Below are 25,097 nucleotides of genomic sequence, written 5' to 3'. Positions count from 1 at the left end.
TTGAAAAAAAAAATTGGTAACTTAAAGACTTTTCAGATCATTGAAATATCCCTAGTTGTTTCAGCAATCACACAGTTTGGAAGATCAAAATAAAATTAGATAAACTAATACCCTCTAGATATTGATGCTACATCACGAGTGACAAACTGGATATATGTGCCTCATATATTTATATTTAGACCCACAAAAGATGTGTCTTGGCCATGTCTCTCTACATAATAGATTTTTAATCTCAATGAGACATACCTGGATAAATAAAAGTTGCATACATGCATACAATATCAACATACAAGGGCAATAGAATACGAGAAACTGTAAAAGAGCAATCTAACATAAAATATACTGAAGTTTTTGTGAGTTTATAGTCTGATATTACATTGACATACCACCAGTCTGCCAAAGTGTTGCACATGAATATAAAAGAATGGTAATCAGCAGAAGAGCATAATTATGAAAACAATTAAAAATAAAATTCTATACAAATTTTGTGACTGATATGAATACCAACTAATTACACCTGCTGACATCACTTCAATAATCTCCAGGGGTTGTGGACAGTCAGAAGCTTAAAGAGTTAAAAAAAAAAAAGATCTTAAAATTGATTCTGCAATAGAGAGGGAGCCCACCCAAAGAAGTTTAAGCAGGCATGATGTAGTCACATTTGCATTTGTTTTGTGCTGTGGAGTTTTGGACCAGTTGTAGACAAGCACAAGCAAGCAGTTTGTAATATTACAGACCTTGTACGACAGTTTGGACAACATGAATTCAAGGATCTATTTCTCAGAGTCTGTAACTTAGAGAAAGGACTTGACCTTGGTGTGAAAAAAAATACTGGCTCTAACAACTTTGCTCTGATTGCTTTTAAAAAAAAAAACAAACAAAAAAAAACAGAAAAGTATTTTCTGCAAAGGCTCTTTTGAAAATGTAAGAACTAGGACCCATGCTGATGGACTTTAGGGGGTTTATAATGTTTGGCATGATTGTTTTGTCAATTTATTTGGAAATATGATGAGATTAAATGTTCTTACATTTTCTCTTAAGTACAGATGAAGTAGACTTTAATGGCTAATTTGAAGTCCAGGAAACAACAGATTTAAATTCATTTCTGTGCTGCTGTGCCCATTTAACACTGCTGTTCTTTTAATTGTGTAGTATCTTAAGATACTAAAGAAGACAGATATCCATGTCTTTTGAGTTGTAAAAGCAACATTTCTAAAAACGTATTTGTTACTCCCAACTATTTGGGAAGTTAAGAAAAAAAAAAAAAAAAAGAGTTTTAAATTCAGGTGCAGATGGATCTGCTGTTAAGACTTGTCCACAGATCTCGTATCTGCATAATATGCTGTATAAATGTTGATATATTTACATAAAATGATGTATTAAATAGAAAAAGAAAACCTCACTTCGTTAAAGAGTCACAATTGTGAGTTTGTTTCGTCAGACTAAAGGGTCTCAGTTATGCTTTCTAATACATTTTCACTGAAGAAAAAGTGGGCATGTCGACCATATATGCTAAGCTGACATTTTAGGTCTAGCTTTAAAGTAAAAAAATTTAAGTACAGTCAGCAGATTACTATCCCTATTCAGTAACCTTTTTTTTTTTTAAGACAATTAAGCTGCTTTTCTAGGTTACAAATTTTTGTTTCTTAAAAAGTTATCTCCGTGGCCTGGGGTTTATGAAATGGCATTCTTTCTTTAATTCTAAAAAAAAATAAAAAATTCTTGCATGTTTTTATATTCAGATATAAAAAACTATACAACTCAGAAATCCTGGATATTCTAGTTAAAGTTTAGTGACGCAAATGCTAACTTAGCCCACTGATGAGATTCCTTATCTGAAAGGGAATAATTAAAGAAAGGGACAATTTCCTATACAGAGTTTCATGATATATGATAGGATAGGAGTAATACAGCAACATGTTACCTTCTGGTTTATGAAATAAGCCATGCCAACAATTACTCTGAGTTCATCCATCAACTGTGAGGCCAGAGGACGCACATGAAGCTGCAATGTGTTGAGGTTTCATTTTTACTTTCTCAGACAGTTAGCAATGTAATCAATAGAAGTCTGGGTGTTTTATTTATTTATTTGTTGAGGACAATATTGAACCTCTGCTGTTCATAAAACCCAATCATGTCTAGAGGGTAGAATCAGTAGCTGCTCATTCTGTTTACAAATTAAATATGTTGTGCTATGAAGTAAACACTGATACCCTCCAGAAAGAAAACAGGGAAATCGTCACTCAAAGTTTTGCCAAAGTTTAAAGTGACCGAAACTTGTTTCTTCTGCAAAAAGATGAAAGCCAGATAATTTATATCTTTCCAAAAGTTTAGGAACTATCTTGCTTAAGGTAGCACGTTTAGAAGCATGTCATTGAATTAAAATGTGTTGCACAATGTGAGGATTTTTCTTGTAATCTGCCTTGGGATGAGATTTGTTGTGAACTGGCACTTTGTAAATAACTGAAATGGAAGGAGTATTTTGTAGCAAATAGACAATCTTAATGAATTGTATTAAATGTATGCGTCTCTATTTGTGGAGCAAATTTCATTTGCATTTCAGTTCACGAGAGTATATTGCATATTTTATGACAACATAACATTACCTCAGACTGTCGTCCCTCTTGGTTGTGAATAATTTTCTACAACATTTTTTTTCTACCTTCCATTAGTATGCTTGACCCAGCTACCTATTTGTAGCTTACCACCCTTCTGGAATATATAAATGTTCATCTGATATCAAATCAGCAATCTTCCCTAAAACACTTTTGAATCTAATTTTCAAACTTTAAAAGAAACAGAATTTTAATTATATGTATTTAATCCATCTCACGTTTACTACTGAAATGAAGTTACTAAAATAAATGACAAAAACTTTTCTTTTCTGACAACTTCCTGTTTTACTCAGATGCAACTAAAGCTGAATTTATGTTACTTACCAAGTGCTACAGGAGCATATTCATTGAAATTAGGTGAAGTCAGTCAAAATTGCAAATCACTAGTCTTAAACTCCAATTATAAATAAATGGTAAATTTATATCCAAACATATTCACAATAGATTCACTGAAATCTTTCTAAATTAATTTCATACTATATATAGCATTAGCTTTTTATTTTTGACCTTTCCCTTAACTTGCTTATTTATGACGTGTGTTTTGTTGCAAAAGATGATCAAGGATGAGGATAGTGTTTCTGGATCTCTAACTCCACAGAATTGGGGCTCATGACAGACAGTATTCCACACCCCCACACCAACTCTGAGCTTGCATCAGTGATGGTGAGTTCTTAAATGGAGCCAGAGATGACTGACAGGGTTTGATGTCGTCAAAGATTTTGCTGTACCAGAATGCTGACCGGGTTGTTTTTGCCACAGAATTTGGAGTTGTGTCTGCAGTTGCTGTCTATAAATGCATTACAGGAATGTCATGAATTCCTGTAATGCAGCCATATACCCAGACAGTATCATACTGTGTAACTGGTAAATTTAGCTGAATCGAACTGCCACTTAAATGGATGTTTTTAGTAGAAGGTGATCCTCAGCCGTAGTAGGGGAAGGTCAGGTTTTGTCAGGTTGTAAAACAACTGGACTGAAGAGTATAGTCTCCACATTTTAGTCATGGTCTCTCAATTAGATGGCATACATCACCTGGTCCGATCTTGGGGAAGAACGGCTCGAGAAATTTAAGGTTATTAGGTTCTTACTCATAACTAAGGTAAACTTTTGTATAGTTGTGGCTGTTTATTCATTCAGAAATCTTCTCCCTGTGTGTAGTGACCCGATCATGAACACAAGTCACAGGGGTGAACTTCCCAAGTCTGGCCTTACCCTTTGGGAGAACGGAGAAGCTTAGTCATTCTGCAGAGGCAACACAGAGCCACAGCTTCTCTGCATGAAAAGAAGCAAATCCAGCTTGTTCAGGCTTGCGTTAAATATGCCTTGTAGGCAGCCTTCTGGTGAGGTAGTCTTTGCACGTCTTGCTGTGGGGAGACCCCTGGTCAAAGTCAGAAAAACCTGAAGAGATCGTGTGTCTGCAGTGACTTCTAGGCACCTCTGTGTTCCCTTGGAAAACCTGGAGTATATGTGAAGAAAGATGCAGTTCTGAGCTCTGCTTGTGCAGTTGGTTCTGAAAAACATTATGTGATAAAATAATGGCGTCATTGGAAAAGTTTTTTTCTTTTTTTGTAGTAGTAGTAGTACTTTAAATCCTGCATAACTGGGGTTATTTGCTTTATTTACAAAATGTTCTATAAATTCACATATGAGTTGCTGTTTGATTTTTTTTGTATCTGAAATGTACACGTCATGTACAGATACAGTAATAAAATGATGAATCAAATAAAAATATTAATATTACCAAAAAAATTACGTGAGATAGACTTTAGAAAATATTTGTTAAACACAACAAAGACCATTATTACCTTCTTTAATTTACTCTAATTTCACACATCACCATGCAAACATCTTTCTCATTACCACCAGGGCATCTCCCCATGACTATATTTGAAAGTCATCATAAAAAGACAACACAGCAAAGTGGAAAATTGCTTTCTAGTTTGTTACATGAAATGGTCCTTAGTAGTTAATTCAGCTTTCGTTTATAAATAAAGAAAGCCACAAGGTTTAAAAAGAAGAAAAGGAAGATAAGATAAAAAAGAATATGGCATGCCTCACCGATAACAATATCCTATGGTCCTCCATCAAATTTATCTCAGGCATAGGTAATCAGAGCAATCAAATACATGATCTTAATTAATGTACTTATCCATGAGTCTCCAGTGGTTTTATTCATTAATTATTTTAAGGATCATAAGATTGAACTGACAAACATATTAACAATATATTTAAAGATCACTTTGAATTCTCAGATGTTATTTAAATACTTTTTTAGACAAATTATGTTAATCTATTTTACAAAAAAAAACAACTTAATCAAGCCTCTGAGATTACAACAACAAACTTTGATTGTAGCTGTTATGTAATTTTGTCACTAACATGTTTAGGGAATGGAGGGATTTTATTACACCGTGCATCTTAATTGATCTGAAATTTAGTCCAAGGGCATTTAATAGGCTATGTAACACAGACTTCTACAAACAAATGAAATTAAAACACTGAAATGAAATCACACCATAGATTTTATTGCTGCTACTGGGTCTGTTACAGAAAAAAAACATTTTAACAGAATAAATGGGAAAAAAGTTGCTTTCCATCTTCAGTATTAAGTGGGTATTCAGAAAACAAATCTTCAGCCACATAACCATTTTCTTCTATGTCACATCGTCTGCAATGAGATACAGCATCATATTTTATTTTATTACACAATGCAGGCTTTCTATTTTTCTGCTTTCTCGGTATAAAGAGTAATCTTCTCTCCAGAATAGATATTTACTCCAGCGGAGCAAAGCCAGACAGCGAGCATGTGTTTGTGTGCTGCTCAGTGATATCTGAGATGAGAAACTTGACTCTCACCAATCTCGCACTAAACACAGTTCAGCCTCATTTTCCCAGCAGCACATGAACTCCAAGCTCAGCACACAAGCCAGCTCAAAGCAACTCCCCAATTTTAACCTGTGCACTCAGCAAGTCCTCGATACGTTTTCTGGGGTGTGCAAGAAATGCGTTTAGACACATTCCTTGTGTCTGGAATGTATTTCAAATACACATCATACACTCATGTTAAGCATAAACACGACATTCCTTTGATCTAATGGACTGAATACACATGAAAAACGACACTGATGTTTGGTATAATAGAGATAAATTGAAGTGATATGAGGGTGGAATAGGAACTGTTCATCTTCTGTCCTTTAATTCGAAAACCGTCCATGTGGTTCGGATATATGCTGATTTATAATGTACCTCCTTCATTGTATATGGCATTTATTACTGAAGCTATTGTTGCTTGGTGTGAGCAGGAGATGACAAAGTACTGATTTTCATTTTGCAGTATATTTTTGAAACGGTGTCTAATAATGATAATAGTATAGTACCGTATTAATGACAGCCTAACAATTTTACTGTACAGGACTGATATTGCTGTCGGTCCTGTACAGTGAAATGAGTTCACAGCATTATGAGAGTCATTTATAAAACACTTAAAGCTAAAGACTTAAACATCTTTTTGCTGTCTCCTTGATGGTGTGAGATGTTAAAGTTAACTCACTGCTGCATTAAAGCCACTGAGGGTATTCACAGTAACAGCTAACTTATGTATGGGTTAGCTGGCTTGTGGTTGTGACAAACAAATTACAGATTGCGTATTGTGTGACCTGCTGGTTGGTAGATCAAGGGAAAAAACACAAGACTATTTCATTGTACTAAGTTGTGCATATTGTTTAATGCCATTAACACACATGGCATTTTGTGCAGCTCTTTAAAATTCAGATCAAACAGATTTCTTTGTTGCAGCTTTAAGTAGAATAAAACTGATAAGGAATTATTGCCCAATGATGCTCTTTACCATTTGGCAAAGCTCACTCTTTATAGATTCTGTTGAGTTCCATTGCATTTTGATAATTACATGTTTGGAAAAAATGCCATGCCTAAACTTCTCTAAGTGCTATCAAAGTGCTGCAGAAATGTTTGAGTGCCACAGAAACATTACAGCAATGGGGAATGTCATTACTTGATCTCATGGTACATTATGCAGACACTTTTTCTGCGCTGATCAAGATTCACTCATTTCTGCGTAGCAAATAGTTGAGTATGAGCACAGTTCAACCCATTTTCTGATTAATTCAGCAAAAATTATTTTACCCCTTCTACACACTCATAAATTGTGTATAGAGAACATAATTTGCATCTCCAGATGGTTAGGAGTCCATATAGAAAAAGGAGATGGTGATTGTTACTTAGAACTTTGTTCTGCCCTGATGTAGAGCATTGCTACATTGTTCTCACCATCTATGTGCACAAGCAGTAAACTATATAGGGACATGTCAGAAAGGATGCACATTTTTCATGGATGTGACAGGACTACAAAGTTTCACAAAATGGATTTTACACTTTCATGTGTTAACCACAAAATGTGTTTTTAAGAAAGAAACTACTACAGACGGGCAACATAAAGCATGTTTTCTTTGGGTTTCTAATGATATTAGTATGTCATAGTTTTATTTAGAAAAAGATAACCAACAAACCCTGAACGCTATCTTAACCTTTTGTTCGCTGCTATTTAGTTCAAATATAATCCATCCATCCATCCATTTTCTTTACACCCTTGTCCCTTAATGGGGTCGGGAGAGTTGCTGGTGCCCATCTCCAGCTAACGTTCCGGGTGAGAGGCGGGGTCACCCTGGACAGGTCGCCAGTCTGTCGCTTCAAATATAATCATTGCAGATCATTATTGCAATTGTTTACCAACTGACTATAAAAATAATTGTGGTTCAGTTACGTATAATGGCCAATCTCATTAGTGTAAAATTACTAGAGTGATTTTAGGAGCTCAGTAGAGATTCTGTGTTAGATTATTTATTGTATTACATAAAAGATGTTAAGTATTATATAGGTCCCCTCAAAACAGGCACTACAATCCAGCATAGTGTGTTTTAAAATTCTCTCAAGTGTTTCTGTGGAAGCATCCACTGAGCTTAAGGCCTTACAACCAGGGAGATATTGTTCAACGCCTAGAAAGGATGCTTTTTAGATGAAGCGCTTAAAAATAGTCCAAGGATTAAAGTTTTAATGTTCTGCAGCTGTGGATTAAAGCGTGTTTCTGCATCTATTGCTCTAATAGCATCCCAATAAGAAGGCTATATAACCGGTATAAACCTACACCTTCACCATATTGCCCAGTAGGTGTGCTCCTCTGCAGCACTACTCAGCATAGGATAAATGAGCTATGCTGCAATTATCCTCAAAGCCACAGTATATTTAATGTTCTTGCAGTTCTTTTTTCCCCATGGTGTCAAATGAAAAGGAATATTATTGTTCCGAGCTATTAGGAGAGCAGAGACTGGTTGACAATGAAGGACTCAAGAGAACAGACTAGCAGTCTCCAAAGCAACTGATATTTTTAGAGGAGGATTGCAGATATAGCTCAGACATTAAGAGCAGTTTAGGACAAAATACGTGTGTTTTCCACATTAGCAAGAAGTTCCAGGAAAGAGGCTACAAATGTTACTGCTTGTACTCTGCTGAAGGAAATAAACTGGTCATCATCAGACCAAAAAAAAAACAAACAAAAAAAAACACTACGTTATGTATTAAAATAGTGACAATTACATCTGCGGAACAAACAGCATCAACTGAACAAACATGTTTATGGTAGGACCAGTCAGGTTTCCTCATTTGTCAGCAATAGTTTCCAGTGTTACTTAAAATTGAATCATATTTATCAAAATTAAGCAAATTACTATCAAATACCATCATAGAACTATCCTGAAAAGGGACAGTGACTACTTTACAGAACCATTTTTTGTTGTTATTTTTCTGAATTGGTTGTTGTTAAAGGTTGAAATAAACATTTCTCTTTAATTCTCTAAAATATCTTTGCATCTAAAATAAGGATGAAAAGGATACATCAGTTCCTGAAAGTGAACGCAGTAGTTTTCTCAATAAATAACTGATGTCACAATGATGTCAATTAATTATGTAAAATGCATTCCTTTAATTATCACTTTTCTTCACCCAAAGATAAATTCTGCTACTAGAGAGTTAATCATATCTGAACAGCCCTGAAACATGCGGGACTTTACTCAAGACATTTTGAGGACAGTTTTCTTCTGACCTCCATCATCCTGGGCCGACTGTGACCTCAAGAATGTTGCAATCTGAATACTCTTTTTCCTGGGACAATCCACTTACCTGCCATGACTTCCCTCAAACAGTAGACACTTGGAAGTCTCTCTGTTGAATATATATTTTAAAATTAAACTTATTCTGAGGGAATAATTACAAGGGTTTTTTATGAACTCACTTGGTTTCTCTTCAAAGAAAAAAACATGGTAAATCACAGTTTAGTGGGTTGATTTCATTGCTCTTTGAATTACCTGAGAGGGTACACATCTATTCTGATCTCTTTTGGGGACGATCGCTTTGTGTTGTGGCCATTTGTTTATTTGCATGTAAAGTGGGTTACTGTGATCTGATTACTGATGATGGATTTTAATGCCAGGTGTGAATGGGTGTGCTTAGCCAGGTCTACATTAGCTGAATCAGCCATGACACATGTTAATGTCAGGTCTGGGCAGGGGCTCTGTGCTGCTTTGTTGTCTGCTCTTCTTACAGCCCTGGTGGAACAATGCAATCCATCAGGGGTCTTTAGCCTTTTTAGTGCTACTTCTTACAATTAGAAATTGAAAGTGTTAGACAAACACATGTTCTTTGTAATTTTTCTGTAAACACTACACCCTCAAAAAAATATCAACTGCTTCTTTGTATCATGCAAGTAAAATGTGGCCGTTCTGAATTTAAGCAGCTATCAATTACATAGCCTTAACATTCCTCTGTAATTATAAATGCTGGTTACCGTTCATATAACTCTTCTTTTCCCTTCCTCATTGTCAAGTCTCACCATAGTCAGGGTGTTTTGGTTTGAATGTAGGTCTGCTTTCATTGGAAGTATGTTCCTCACTGTAGTGGGCATGAATATGGGCAGGATAGTAGGAACGTGTGCGGACCATGGGGGTGCATGAGCTGTGCTCAATGTTCAGATGATGTCATTTGTTGCAACACTCAGCAATGAAGAACCTCCAGGTTGTGGTTTTGATGGACTCAAATAAACCCAGATTGTTTTTTCTTTTGTCTGAAAGATAGTTATAAGCAGTTCCAGTGACTATAAAAAGTATTCATCATTTTTGACAAAAAAGTACAAAAAAACTATTTAATGTTAAAGTGAAAATTGAGTTCTACATAATGGTGACAAATAATAATAAGAGAAACACTTTTGTTTCGTCTCAGTTTTACCTTTTTAGCAGATGTGAAGATTTAATAAAGACATTAAATGTGGAGAGTTGTGGAAGCTGGTCTTATTTAAAGAAAGCAATACAAGAAAAGACGAGGTAAAAAAAGGCCTGAGTTTTTAATTATATTATGACAAATGTATTAATAAAATCAGAGTGTTTTGTTGGTTAAAAATGACATCTTCAGACAAAGATTGTTGATGTTATTGAAAGAAACTATTTAATGTAAAAGCTTCTCACTAGGCCAATTAAAACCCACTTAAACTGCTGGATAGTGACAATTTAGAATGGATTTGCATTACAAATTTCTACAAGTAAGGATCTAAAACATTAGACTTTAAGGCAGCTTTCACCATTAACTGATAGATGGAAATAGTAATGAAAAAAGGCAACTCAAAGTTCCATCCATCCATTTTCTTTACACGCTTTGCAACTCAAAGTTGGTGAAGATAAAGTTTCAGCTCAACAGTAATGTTGAGGTTGTGAAGGACTCCGAAGACTGACTTAAATAATGAATAAGCAGAACCTACAGAAGGAACCGGTGGAAGAGCAGGTCATGGAGCACAAGCAGTCTAACAGAAAAGTCCAGCAAGGACCAAAGAAAAACCAGGAGATAAATACTGAGGCAGGGAAGGAAATTGATTAGGGAATTAATCAGAAGAGTTGTGGTACAGCTGGGTGGGAAGAAAAGCAGGAGAAGTAAGAGAGGGAAACTGAACTAAGCGGTAAAAGAAATTAAAAGCTAGGGGATAAAGACTAAGACAGATCCAATAGAAATAAATCAAGATGTACAAACGTAACACAATGATAAACATAAAGGAACTAACTAATATGGCAGCACCTTCCTAACAACACAGAAATATGAACTGAACATAGCAAGACAGATCGAATATAAATGAGCAACAGGGAAATGAACAAAAACAAAAACTTAAACCCAAACACCCCAAGGATCATGACAGGCTCTTGTTTAGGGTACTTTAAATCCCACATGCGGGTTTTACATTCCCTGGTGCTTCTGATTTTCTCACCAGAGGATAAACAATGCTGCTGCCAGTTTTGTGTTCTATGTGAGAAAAGAGAAAGAGGAAGGGATGAGTGCTCCACTTCCATGCAGCAGATGTTGAGGGAATGGGGGACTAAAATACCAGTGAGGCAAACACATTGAATCAAGTGATTGATAGAGTTTCTGGGAACAGAGTTGCTGGTATGCTGCAGCTAAATTTCCCATGTGGTGTAATGACACAGAGAGGTAGACAGATAAACCTTTTTCCAGTTTTATCAAAGACTCCACAATCAACAGCACATCATGGTGTACAAACATTAACTTTACTTCTCTTCAGTTCCACAGTGTGCTTTCACAGATGCATGGACAATATCCTAAAACTGTTGGTCAACCATTAGCAATTTAGTAACTATGCAACCCCTGTCTTCTGAGCTATTTATGGCAGACATAGCAAAGAAACCAGATACTTCATCAGTTTTTCGACACACAGCATATGTGATACTACAGCATCATTTGCTCAGTGTATATTTAGCAGTTTTGAATTATGAAAACTGAATCATTTTGAAATATAAACCTTTTTGAAATGTAAATATTCTTCAAAAAGTTACCTATATTTAAAATGAAAGATAAAACATTTTTAAAATACACCAAACAAGGCACTTTACATGAAAAAAATCCAGTTTATATTAAGCTATTCTGAATCTGTGTAGTGTAAACATATTTTCAAGAAATCATATTATTAAAAAGGTTTTCTTTCAGAAACCTAATGCACTAAGTTAAATGCATTATTCATGAAGTAATTACACAGTCCTTGTTTACACAGACTGATGCTTTAAAGCCTTTATCTCCGTTAATTATAAGGATTTTCCACTACCAGCCAATGACAACATGATATTTAAGATTGGAACATTACATCAGATAAATGTTAAAGAGAAATGTGGACTTTTTGAAAAATGCATATTATACCTGTTTAATGTAAGCTGTTTCATTAATGACATAAGTAATTTCAATTAAAACAATAAGTAGTGCACACCCTTAAGAGTTAAATAGCCAATGGGAGCTATGGTTCATTCAGTGACTGACAGTACAAACAAAAAACATACCCAGGATCTAAACACAAACATAAGCCTGTACAGTCAGAAAAGACTGAATGTATTTCTCCATTGAAGGAACTGCTAATCCATTAGCCAGCCAACTGGACACACATAATCCAGAAATGTCACTTTCAACTTGAGACATGCATGACCACATGAAACCTAATCACGCTGCCTTTCCGAGAAACAAGTGGAACAAAGAAAGCAGACATTTGAGGAAAAACGGAAAACATGATTAAATTTATTCATTGTACAGTCAGAACAATAGTGCAGGTCACTGACTCAAGCAACTCACTGATTTAACTGGAAAGGACTTTTTGTTCCTAGAAGCAAGGAAGCACAACACCACTGTTCATTTAATGGACTTCCCTATACTTTACTCATATTTCCCATTTTCCAACTTAGACTCTGACCTTCTTTATACAATGAGGCTGGCTGCTTTGAACTAGACTAAAGCGTATTATTCCTGCAACGATTCCTCATTGGGCTAGCTTTCTGCAGAGCTGTGAGAGTGAAATTCATTATCATCCATATGTCTCTTTGGAATTTTGGCAGCGTGACAAAACAGCTCTGTTGAAATGTTCCATCAGGAATTAAACGGCCTTTGTCTGTTTGCAACTGTGGGATGTTTTATGTTACTTTGCAACTGTGGGATGTTTTGGCCAATGCCAAAAAAATATGCCATTGGACACAACATTCCTAGAAAGAAATAAACTGACTAGTGTTATCTGAAATGAGAGATTTTAAATACATTCCATGTATTATTTTCTGGCTTGCTTTCAAGGTTCTGTGCAATCAATAGACAAGGAGCAGAACTTAGAAGGTCACTGTAAACTATAGTTGTTGACATGAACAAAACTCAATTATTTGTGCAACAAGAAAAATGACAAAACAGAAAAATAAAACCAGATTGCAATTGGAAAAATGTATATACTTCCAAATGTTACAATGTCATGGAAGATTTTTTATCAGACTTTAGTAGTAACTCATGAAATCAAGACTCTTCCAGACCCTCTGACAAGTCTGTAATGGGAATTAATGGGATGCATAATAGCCTAATTGGACCATTTTGCCAGATGAAAGATTTTTAATACCTTACATCACTCATGTTGAGAAATATTGCACCTGCAAGTATTTATCAATGCAACTACCTTAAACAACTCCAAAATGACAGCTTCTTTATGCGGTACACCTGTTCAATTGATTAACACAAATGGTGAGTCATCCTATAGCATGGCAGCAATTCAGTGCATTTAGGGACCTACAGTCATATTCAGTAAATTAAAATGTGCATACCGATGAAGGTTTTTTTTGTCAAATTAAATGCATCTTTTGAAAATAATTTTTAAGCAGGTATTTATATTAAAGGTTTTTGTATTTTATATATATGGTAAATGGCCTTTACTTGAACAGTGCTTTATCAAGTCCAGAGGATCCCAGCGCTTTGCACTACATTCAGTCATTCACTCAGTCACACACATTCACACTCTGATGGTGGCAAGCTACAGGATAGTACTGTAGTGACAGCTGCCCTGGGGCAGTCAGACAGAGGCAAGGCTGTTATGCAATGGGTCTCTGACCACCAACAGGCAAGGCAGGTGAGATCTGTTGCCCAAAGACACAATGACAGAGATGGATGGAGTGGAGATTCAAACTGGCAACCCACTGATTACGGGGTGAACATCTCAAGATATATGTGTGTTTTTCACACACAACCATTCAGGTTTCAAGAAAATGGTCAGAGAAAGACAGAATATTCTTTCGGTGGTGATTGTGTATTTAGAAATGTTTTATTGGTGTCATATGTTAGGAGAGAAAGGTACGACTGGCTGGTTTGAGATGACAGAAAGACAACAGTTGCTACTATAGCTATATCTCATAGTGATGCATGCAAAATATTATCTCAGAATGCACAACACATCAAATTTAGCAGAAGAAAGACAACACCAGATGCCACTCCTGTCAGCTAAGAACTGAAAGCTTAGGGAATAATTCACACAGGCTCAACTAAATTTGACAATAACAGATTGGGAAAAATGTTGAGTATTGTTCAAACACCACAGGCTACCCGAGTGTTGTTGCTGACCATGTCCAACCATTTTGACCACTCTACGCTCATCTCCTGAATTTTTCTTCCAGCAGGATGATGAACCATGTCACCCAATACAATAGCCAGTGGGCGCAGATTTATTTGTGCTGTTAAGACATAAAGGCAACACTTTGCTGCAAAGGATAACCATAGGAGGAAATCTATTTCCACCAAAAACTCATTACATGAAATAATGGGGAATCAATTTTTCAATACCCGAGTCTTTTAAATATCAAAAAAATCAATTTTCTTTCTTCCAATTAGGCGGATTGTGTATATCCCAGTCAGTGAAAATCCCACGTGAACCAAGAGTTGGAGAGTTCGACAAGATCATTCACCGGCTAAGTGAGAACCCCAACGCTCGAGTGGTTATTATCTTTGCCAACGAGGACGACATCAGGTGAGAAAAGTGAAGAGTGTAAAAGTGTTCTGTTGATTACTGTTGTAATGTTGAGTAACAGATTAATTATATCCTTACAAGTTTGCTATGGTTGGATACTTTCAAGATACTATCAATTTAAAACTAGTACTTAAAACTAGTTGCTTTATCTTAAGTACCATTTACATCTGCACCATTCTCTGTCAAACGGCGCTTAAGATTTTCAAAGGTTTTACCTGGAAAAGGTTTTATTTGAAAATCTTTTAAAGTAAATACAGTAATATTAAGTACTCATTAGAGTGCAAATTCTATTTCTATCCTGTTTCTATATATAATTGCATGTCTTATCTGCGTTAAATTTAAAAAATGCATGACTATAGTGCCAGTTATTATCTAATCTTTAAAATAAAAAATCTTGAAAAGGAAATGATTGTTTTGTTCACATGCAGCACCGTTTTCTTAGAGGAGAATATTTCCCCGCAAACAGTTAGTAGGTCAGCATATATCTATGGAAGTGGGCAGAGATCTTGATGTCTGGGTCAGCAAGTCCCACTGCTCACTGATTTAAGCCAGTCCTGATAACAGGTAATAGGCTGGATATACAGTAATTACCAAAGGGCAGTGGGATCACAGTGCAGCATGACTGCATTATCCTTGAGATCAGAGTGACCATCCAACATCTTAATGATCTCAAAAATCTGCACAAGGAAGGACAAGACTGCATTATAACAAGACATTGTTTCCAGTACAATCAAACAAATGCATGAATACTGTTTTGTTTTGGTGTTAAGAGAAAACTAAACATGGTATCTGAAAATACTTTTTTTCCCTCGCATTAAGTTACACAACATTTTCTTGTTGCAGGCAAGAGTTCAAAAATTATTCACATTTGCTAAATGCTAGATTAATTGGATGCAAAAAAAAAAATGTATTTTATTTTTCATGTTCAGAGGTAAAATGAAATTGCTATGACTTTAAATGACTTATGCCAGTTTAATTCACAATATTTAAATCAACTAGAGACACATTGAGACACATGTGCATTGCTGCTTCCTAGTGTGACATCATTGAAAAAAAAAATCAGGAGAAATATCAGGAAGATAGTTTTATAAACCCACTAGACAGCTACATCCTTGAGTAAATTTTCTAAATGCTGTCCTTTCTATCCATAATAGAGAGGGAGAAGAGGGACTCTGTGTCTCAAAGCTTAACTTTGATGGAATAGCTGAACCAACTTTAAAACACAAACATAGAGAAGTTGCAGGTAGAATTTGTTAAAGAAAGTCACTTTGCACAGGAAAAAACTTCTCAACCAATATGGGCTAATCAGCCATTACTCCTAAAGCAAAACATAAACAGATTACAGTTTAGATTTAACGCGTGGCTTCTTTAAGGTTTTTACATTCTGTGTTAAAAATCACTCTGAAGAGTTTGTATTGTAAGTTGTAATATTCACATATTTTTAATAATTAAATGGTGCCAGATTCCCCTTGTATAAGCACACAGCAGCAGCTGCCTCTTTCTTTAATCATAAGATCTGCTCCTGATCCAGGAGGGTTATAGATGTTTTCAGTAAAGTCTCAGAACATAAATGTTGTAAAATATTCTAACATAACTTATTTAAACCCCTAAAAATATCACTTTGACTGTGGGATATACTGCCTTTTTCGAAAACAGATGGCTATAAGAATACATAAATGATCATAAATGATTTAAAATCTATTACAATTACAGTTGAGAAGGTATGTCTTGTACACAAGTTAAAATTGAGATTATTGAATAAGAATGCTAACAAATGTTAATTAAAACACTTCAACCATCCTGTAAACTCAAAAAGTTAAAACGCACTGTCAGATTTTTGTTTTTTTAGAAATTGGTTTTAATTTGTTTGTACTGGGCAAAAGACAGTGGGAATGGCAAAGGGCAAAGACTAGAAACACATCTGTGTTTTTCTTGCTTTTTAAAAGCAATATAAATGCAATATTTCACATGCCAAATCTTTTTGGTTTTGTAAGACATTTCTATCTGAAATATCTGTCATTAAACATTTACAGCAGAGCCTGCTATCTGTTCCTATTATTTATTATTTACAATAAACTTAAAACGAAATCTAATAAGGTTTGATTATGCTAAAATTGTCATAATGGCCAAATTCTACTTGAACTCTCCATGTCAAGCAACAAGCTACAATGGCTTTTTTTTTTTACAGTTTTGCTGTATGTGGAGTCTGATATTAAACTCTATTCATCTGTCTGTCCAACCATTGTCTAAAATAAGTGTATTGTTGCAGGTTGCTCACACTTATACCTAAACACAATATATACATCCATCCATCCATCCATTTTCTTTGCACCCTTGTCCCTTGGTGGGGTCGGGTGGGTGCTGGTGCCGATCTCCAGCTAATGTTCCGGGTGAGAGGCGGGGTCACCCTGGACAGGTTGCTAGTCTGTTGCAGGGCAACACAGAGACACACAGGACAAACAACCATGCACACTCACACCTAGGGACAATTTGGAGAGGCCAATTAACCTGACAGTCATGTTTTTGGACTGTGGGAGGAAACCAGAGTACCCGGAAAGAACCCACGCATGCACAGGGAGAACATGCAAACTCCATGCAGAAAGACCGTGGCCGGGAATCAAACCCAGAACCTTCTTGCTGCCAGGCAACAGCTCTACCAACTGCGTCACTGTGCAGCCCACAATATGTACAGTATATTAAAAAAATGTATTTGTTTTCTGTTCCATCCCACAGGCGCCTACTTCAAGCAGCTAAAAGAGCCAATCAAACAGGTCATTTCATCTGGGTAGGTTCCGACAGCTGGGGATCCAAAGGTGCTCCTATCCTGAACCAAGAGGAAATGGCAGAAGGTGCTGTTACCATCCTACCAAAACGACAGTCCATTAAAGGTATTCCCTTATGATGGGTGCTGCAGTGGCATCATTATTTTGTGGTCACTTTGAATCATATCTAAAATAAAATTGATGAGCCTTAGAGCAACTTCAAAGAATATGAATATGTCTTCTACTCTAATTTGAAGTTCATGGCTTCTGGGAAAACTTCTTCTTGTCCTTACTTCATGGTTTCCCCTTTAGGTGCATTTTGACGTTTTGTCAATGTTGCTTTCTGGCTCACAGACTGTAAGTCAAAGGAGAGAGTGGAGAAAATTAAATAAATTAAATATGCCAACATTAATACCTGACACAAAAGCGCTAAGAGGTTTTTAATGTATTTTATCACTAACTTACAAAAAACAATTTGTTTTTGTGCTTTGGGAAAAAAAATAAAACTTTCTAATTCCTATGACTTTCAGGTTTTGATCGGTACTTCATCAGCCGAACATTGGAGAACAACAGACGGAATATCTGGTTTGCAGAGTTTTGGGAGAACAACTTCCAGTGCAAGCTTAGTCGACATGCTGTGAAGAAAGGATCTGGCATCAAAAAGTGTACAAGTGAGTTTTCAACGAATGGAAAAGAAGCCTCTTGGTCAATGTGGAGCACTCAATCAATAACCAAGTGTACAGCTTGGTTGTGTCATGAATACATTATGCTTATGTGGGTTTGTGTCAAAGTTATTTATTTATTATTGGGGGGAATAGTTACACTCTTCTAATATAGCAGAAAATGTAATTTATGTAAATAAGTGAATGGGAATGTCTAATTCTGTAAGAGAAATTAATTCTCTTATTATATGTGTTGACTGGCTGTATTTGACGTTCACAGCAGCAATCACAAAAATCGGCCCCTGCTTGCAGTGAAAACAATCAATAGCACATCTAGTCAGCTCATTAGAAAGAAACTTTTTCGTCATTAAAATCATTAAATTCTTCAGGCTTGTCTCTTATCTCGTAGTGCTTTGCAAGATTGCATTTCTAATATTTCAAGGCATATACATCTTACATCTGTGCATTTTTTCTTAAAGTGTGTTATAAAGGGATATAGTACAGAATCAGAACAAAAATTAACAGAAAAAATAGATATTGTAATTTTTTTAAGCTTTCCTCTGCTTTAGCTAAAACGAATCCCCATAACTTGGTCTGTATTTTGTAACTAGAAGAACAGGACCGGAGATTGTTCGATTATTTTAAACTTCTCCAAGATTCCTCTCTGGCATTTGATGTGTTTACAACCAAGACCAACACTAAGAATTCCCTCCAGAAGATTAAGGTCGTGATCCCATTTAACCCTCCTGCCCTACTGCTTTTCTATCCCTCGATTTTGCACGTTCATGCCAAATCTAGGGCTTTCTGGATTCTTCCTGGGGGAAAGAATGATCGAGCAAAGCGACAGATCAACAGAAACACAAACATCCATCACTACTGTTTATGAAAAACATTGATGTTGTTCATAAAGTGAACCACAATCGAAATTACACAGTTGTGTATATCATCATACAAGCTCATCAAATGTATGCAAAACATGATTTTGTGTACCTTAAAGTTAGCTTTAGGATCCCAAAATGAAAATTGATGTAGTGCAACAGCCCAATAGCTGCTGCTAGACATGGATTATAACATCCATTAGCTGCACAAAAAACAATAAAACATGGACACAGCTGCTTCTCAAAACCCATAAAATTTTACTCCAATTTCTTCACTGTGTCAAGCACAGTAGCACAGACCTCAACATGTCACAAATTTATTGCTAACTATGATTAGAGGCGTCTCTCATCCGAATGCCACTCAGGGGCCTTTCTTCAGAATACTCCTTTACTTGAATTATGGCTGGAGGTGAATTTCACTTATTTGAATAAAGTCTGGACCAAACTGGAAGCTGTGTATTTGGAAATGTATTGAACCTCTAGGTCTTGCAAAGTGGGCTGATATAAAATATCTCATAAACTTGTCACTTTAAAAATGAAATGTGCAAATAGATTTTTACTGCGTGCAGAAACTTTTAACTATAATCATTTTTTGTCTGAGTAAACTGTGTGGAAACAAATAATGCATTCTTGTATTGTCTCCAAAGGAACCAGAACTTTCAACATGGACAGAAAAAAATACATAAAAATTGCCTACGGCTTTCTTGCACAAAGGTTTGGGATGCTCAGTCTAGAATGAAAATGTGACCTGCAAAAAAGTTGCCCTGCAAGAGTCTTCTCCGTCACTGCTAATGAAGTCTTTCAGTCAATAATAACAAAAAATTTTATGCAGGTCAGAGTAGCTTTCTCTATATTTTTAAGGATTAACCAATCATTATTTCCACTAATTAGTAGCAAGTGAACAAAAGCTTAATATTGGATTGTCAACTTGCTTCACAATGTTGTGTCCAATGACCAACACAAAGTAATACCTTCAGCAACCCTTTACTATCAGGAGAACACTTAATTTGTGAATGATTTTTGTATTTATCAGTAGCCATGGTGGCTGCTCTTGAGCTAAATTGCTGCTGCCCTTTTCTTCCTCTGAGAAGCCTTCTGGGCATAATAAAATTTTAAGAGCAAAGGGTACAATGATTCCTCTCAGAGCTCTTTGCAAGTTCTCTTCCTCTATTCTGCTTTGTTCTGTTTGAAAGCACAGTAATTTCTTCTTCCCCCCTCCGTCAGGGCACATAAATTCTGGTTGGTATATGATTCAAAACAATGCAAGACAGGACAGCGTTGTACCTCAATTCCTAAAATTCACCATTCAGAATTTTTGCGTTTTGAACTTTTGGTGTTTATTGAGCATATTTCCGAAATTGTAAAGTACAAATTGTCAGGATATATAATATTAATAGCAAAGTGAAATGGGTGAACAAATATTATTGCTTTTTCATTTTTATATTGGAGCTTTACAGTTACAGATTCACTTTACAGGTAACTTTTATATCATATAGGTTGTTGCCTCTTCTAAGCCAGGGAATAAAGTGCATCATTGTGTGAAGAAAAAGCAGTGGAGATGTATAATTCACATCTTAATGTATCTCCCAGCTTTCCTTTTAGGACTGGACTTGTGCAATAGATCTACATTTTATCCTCCATCCTGCAGGTCACTGCGCTCATAGACTGTAACTAGTACAAAGGCCTGAACCTATTTTTTCCCAACTTTAAACCTTGTTATGTTGCCTTGTCACAGTGACTGTTGGAATGAATCGGATTTCATCATTTCTGACTATCTAGAAACCTTGACAAACTTAGACTTTAAAATTCCTGTCATCACATTCAGTTGTCTTCATCTGTACACCTATTTTATTTAAATGATGTCACTGTTTAACTCTGCATCTTTTTCATTTTCAGATTTCTTTAGTTTTTTTCATGTCACTGCTCTTATTTTTAGGGTGACTGTCTTATCACTGTAATGCTATTGTAATTTAGCTTATCTTGTACATCTCATGGCCAGGGGCAGATCTAGAAAAAATATTTATGGGGTGGTAAGAGGGTGGCAGGGACTTTTTCAGGGGTGGCAGTATATATAACAATATATAATATTGTTTTCAATAGTTCATATTAAAAACAGTACGAAATATTGTTTTTAACTTGCATTGTTTCAAAATGAGCTTCATGTAGCACCGAGGCTTAAATACAATTTCTTAATGTAGTATAGTTAATTATTTTCACGTCTTTCATACTCCTGCTAATTGATATGCATTACTGACACGCATATCAATTGAAATGCATTGTGTCCAGAAAACCATTTTATCCCAATACAGGACAAGGAGAAATCTGTCACAAAAATATTAGTAGCGCCATCATTTGTTATTCGACATATCCATTAAATACGACTTAAAATAAAGATTAGAAAATGATGTTTGATAAATTCTCCATGATATAAATCTATAAACAGTTTAGTTTCTGTTAGTTCTGTCAAGATACAAGAAAGGGCAAATATCTACTTATATTGGTCAGTCGTTTTATTTTAAATATGCTGTAGGAGCTGTAGTTTGACAAATGTTATAACTATCACCATGTTTTTAGAACACAGGGGATTAGCTCAGTTTTTGTCGCTTGTCTTTAGGAAGTGCAGCGGCTGCAGTGCGCCACAAAAAAGGTACAATAAAGCTGATAAACAGGTGAAGAACCAAACAGAACCACTTCTGACTGTTTGCAAAGCCAAACATCCAATAAAAGTTCCACCAAGCCACTACTGAGGCACTGGGGTCATGATTCTCGACACAGGCAAAACAAGGTTCAATGTCCAAACTTATTGATTGTTCTTGGTGATTTATTTTCCTCTTTCACMAAACAATTACAGACATCAAACTTTCATTTGTTCTCATGCTACCACTCTTAAAAACCATCGGCCCCAAACTCAAATGCCTGTTGGTCCTTCACCAGGCCGCTGCACTTATAGAAAGTGGACTGACCCACATTACTTCCTGTCTAAATTTTGAAAATAAATAAGAAAATAATAAAACAAAAAAATAAATAAAATCAACAATTATCAACCTACAAATAAACTCTGTAAATAATACAAAAAATAGAAATTTAATAATAAAGTAACAAAATTCAAATGGATAAAGAAATAAAGAAAAAATAGCTCCAACAACCTTTACTCTGCCTTTACTCACTGTGTCGCTTTACGCGGACCCGTTGCCATGGCAACCGACAAACAACAGCTCAAGGAGCACATAGAGCAGAGATTACCAATCAGGGGAATCAACACCAAAAAACAAACATTTCCCACACAAAAAAGTAGCAAAAACACTAAAACAGAACATCCAGTCTGTTACATTATGTTGTCAGGCTTAATGTCTATATTTGGATTATTAAGTTTTCGCCTGAGCAGAGCGGCGGTTGATTAGCTGATTTAAACAGCTGCTCTACTGAGGACGTGGTGGGCGGGTTGGCCTGTTTTAGTGCTAACGGAACCAAAACACACCGAACTGCGCAGCACATGCTAAGGTTATCAAAGTCAGTAGCAGGCTAACAACAGTTAGGCTAGTATAACTGACCCACTGCTCACTTGTTCAATGTTTTCTTTAAATCAAAACGTTTTCCTCACCTGTGAAATCAGAAGCCCTCATTACCATTATCTATGGTTAAATTAACTGCTAAACATTGCGTCCGTTGTTCTGATTATTTGCGTGATTATTTGCGTGATTGTAGTATTTTCCTGACCACCGATATTCCTGACTCAATGGACAGAAATGGCGCATGAGTGACTTGCGATAAATCACTTAATGTCCAGTCCAGTAACATATACATCTATCAATGCTGCTGCCTCGCKCTATGTCCTTCTCTCACACTTCCCGCTACTCAGCAGTGGTTGTCAGGTTACATTGTGTTGCATTATATGTTGTCGGGGRAAAAAGAGTTTCATGCGCTTAATGTCCGATTTGCCATAACTATTTATTGAATTCATTGTCGCTAGCTGGGGTGGCAACAGGGGTGGCGAGGCTCTYGTCCCTGCCACCCCGCTAGATCCGCCCCTGCTCATGGCCTACAGAAACACTTTGAACTGAGCAGCTTGAGTAGTTCAAAAGTGATATGCAAATTTTGGTGAATTCAGTCAAGTAGGGCCGCTCAATCAGGTATCACCTGCATAATATAATGTCATCCACTTCACAAGCTTTTGACTCAGTCAATAATTGTTCTCTCCTAAAAGTTGGAGATTTTCAAAACTTATTGAGTCTTTCTTTAGCTAATTTCATAAATCAACACATTTTTTTTGATTTTCCATTGCAGATGACAAAAGTAAGACGGTATTTTTCTTCTGCATGTCAAACTGAAACATTTTTACAATCTTCTTCACTCAGTACTCACACTCAGTACTATGTTTAACAGCATAGCTTTATATTAGTGTATTAATCACAATGGAGTATGCTTACCAGCAGTATCCATGTGCAATGTCTTGTTCCTTTAAGACCAACTTTGGGTCAGATAATTTATTTTGAAGGGCCTAGAAAGTTTGCCAGGAAATTGAACATTCACCTGTGGGACATTTTAAATTAATAAACTAATTCACTTTTGCAAGATGCCTTTAGGTTAGAAGTTTTTAAATGATTCTTCTTAGAAAATTTGCAAGAGATGAACAACAGATTTAAGTCTTGCAGTGTCTTGTTAAATTTGCTGTGCAGTTTTAAAGTATGATGTTGAAGCTGGAAAGACTTAACACACAGCAGTGATAAAAAAACAACAACCTGCAAATGCACCAAAAATAAAATATGCTTATTATAACTAAAGACCTATAAGGCCGACACTTGAAACGGGCACAAACATGTGACAGCAGACCAACAAACAATGATTCATACATTTATGGTGGCAATAAGATTGATATTACAAAGGGACTTTACTGGAACTTTAATGACTGTTTTATTGTTTTACCTACCCAGAGTCTAGCAGGTACTTTTTGGACCTTSAGGGTTAGCTGAAAGAGAAAACCAGGTATTTTCCTGGAACTTTCATGGAACTTTCACATGAGTTCCATGTCATTTCTAGGTTAAGTTTAATGACTTACCTGGAATTTGATGAGTAGTTGACCAAGTAAGCAGCAGTGAACAGTTAATTTCATTCAGTCTTTTTTATACTTTAACAGGAAGAAGCCTCCAGTACAGCCTGGTAAAGTTTTATAAGCTAGATGTATTGAAACACGTCTTCTTTTGTTTGTTCTTTCCTTTATTGTATCACTTTTAATTTAATTTCTCATTTGTGTGTCCTTGTAAAACATTTCTGTTTGTAGATGTTTGACAATGTTTTCCTACACACCCATCAAGATCCTATCGCTGATCCCTGATTGCCCCCACTAGGTTAAATTATGATGCAAACTTCCAATTTCACATTGTTAAATGACTGTTTATTGTAGAAAGAAACGTAAATCATAGACTTCAGATTAAATGATAGCTTTGACCAATATCTTAAACAGTTAACTGTTTGATGCCTTTATTCTAAAAATATCAGAGGATTTTATCACGCAAAATATAGAGATTGTTTGAAAAAAACTTTTGCTTTTCTTTGGAAAAATCTAATTTTCTATATTTGAGAAGTCAGAAATCATCAGTGACACAAATGCAATACAAATGAGCTTTTTTCACTAATGATCCTAACTGATATAAACATGTTCCTTAAAACTGTCAAAGAACTTATACAATTCTTCAAAATAACATTGCAGAAATATTTCTATTTAATTTTTACATCCTAAATACAAACTGTATATTTCTAAAAGAATGAGCACAGCGCTGAGGATGCCAGTATTTTCTTGCAGCTTCTTCTTTAATGACATGTTTAATATGCACCAGGCTGTGGTAAAAATGACAGTCTTGTGAAGGTCCACCAGCTTTTGTTGACAGACACGGTTTGAGTGAAACAAACCTTGAGTCACTGTTGACTTGAATCCCTGCTAACATGAGTCATCAAGGCTAACAGAAGCAGATAAATGTCTGCCTGCACAGTGCTCTTAATTCCACTGTGGAAAAATGTAACACTTTATCTGAGCAATGGTAGTTTCTCTTGAGATGCTGTTTTTTTTWAAGTTTTTAATTGATATAACAGCTCAAAATTATTTAGAAAAAAAATACATTTTTTTTTTAGTTCCTTGTGGCTTCCAAAGAATATATTGAAATAGTTACGATGAATGTTTCATGTCAGTAATGTCAAAGTCGGATAAAATGCGACATGACTGTTCAGACTGCAGATGCTTTCAATATTGGAAACGTATCCAGTTTTATGTCACATAATGAAATGGCACAAATTGGATTTTTTTCAAGTTT

General features: G+C 35.7%; 1 protein-coding gene across 3 annotated transcripts in view; it reads left to right on the top strand.

Moving 5' to 3' along the window:
- Positions 1–25,097, top strand: part of LOC103467650 (metabotropic glutamate receptor 4-like) — a 173,726-nt gene that overhangs the window by 126,358 nt on the left and 22,271 nt on the right. For all 3 annotated transcript variants that reach the window (XM_008414225.2, XM_008414224.2, XM_008414226.2), the window contains 3 exons: positions 14,355–14,490; positions 17,224–17,378; positions 17,783–17,923. In XM_008414225.2, the coding sequence (XP_008412447.1) occupies positions 14,355–14,490; positions 17,224–17,378; positions 17,783–17,923 (432 nt within the window). The remainder of the gene's footprint in view (positions 1–14,354; positions 14,491–17,223; positions 17,379–17,782; positions 17,924–25,097) is intronic.

Source organism: Poecilia reticulata, linkage group LG7 (genome assembly GCF_000633615.1).
Source record: "Poecilia reticulata strain Guanapo linkage group LG7, Guppy_female_1.0+MT, whole genome shotgun sequence".
Taxonomy (NCBI): domain Eukaryota; kingdom Metazoa; phylum Chordata; class Actinopteri; order Cyprinodontiformes; family Poeciliidae; genus Poecilia; species Poecilia reticulata.
Note: the sequence above shows the minus strand (reverse complement) of the source record. Positions and strands in the feature narration are given on the sequence as shown.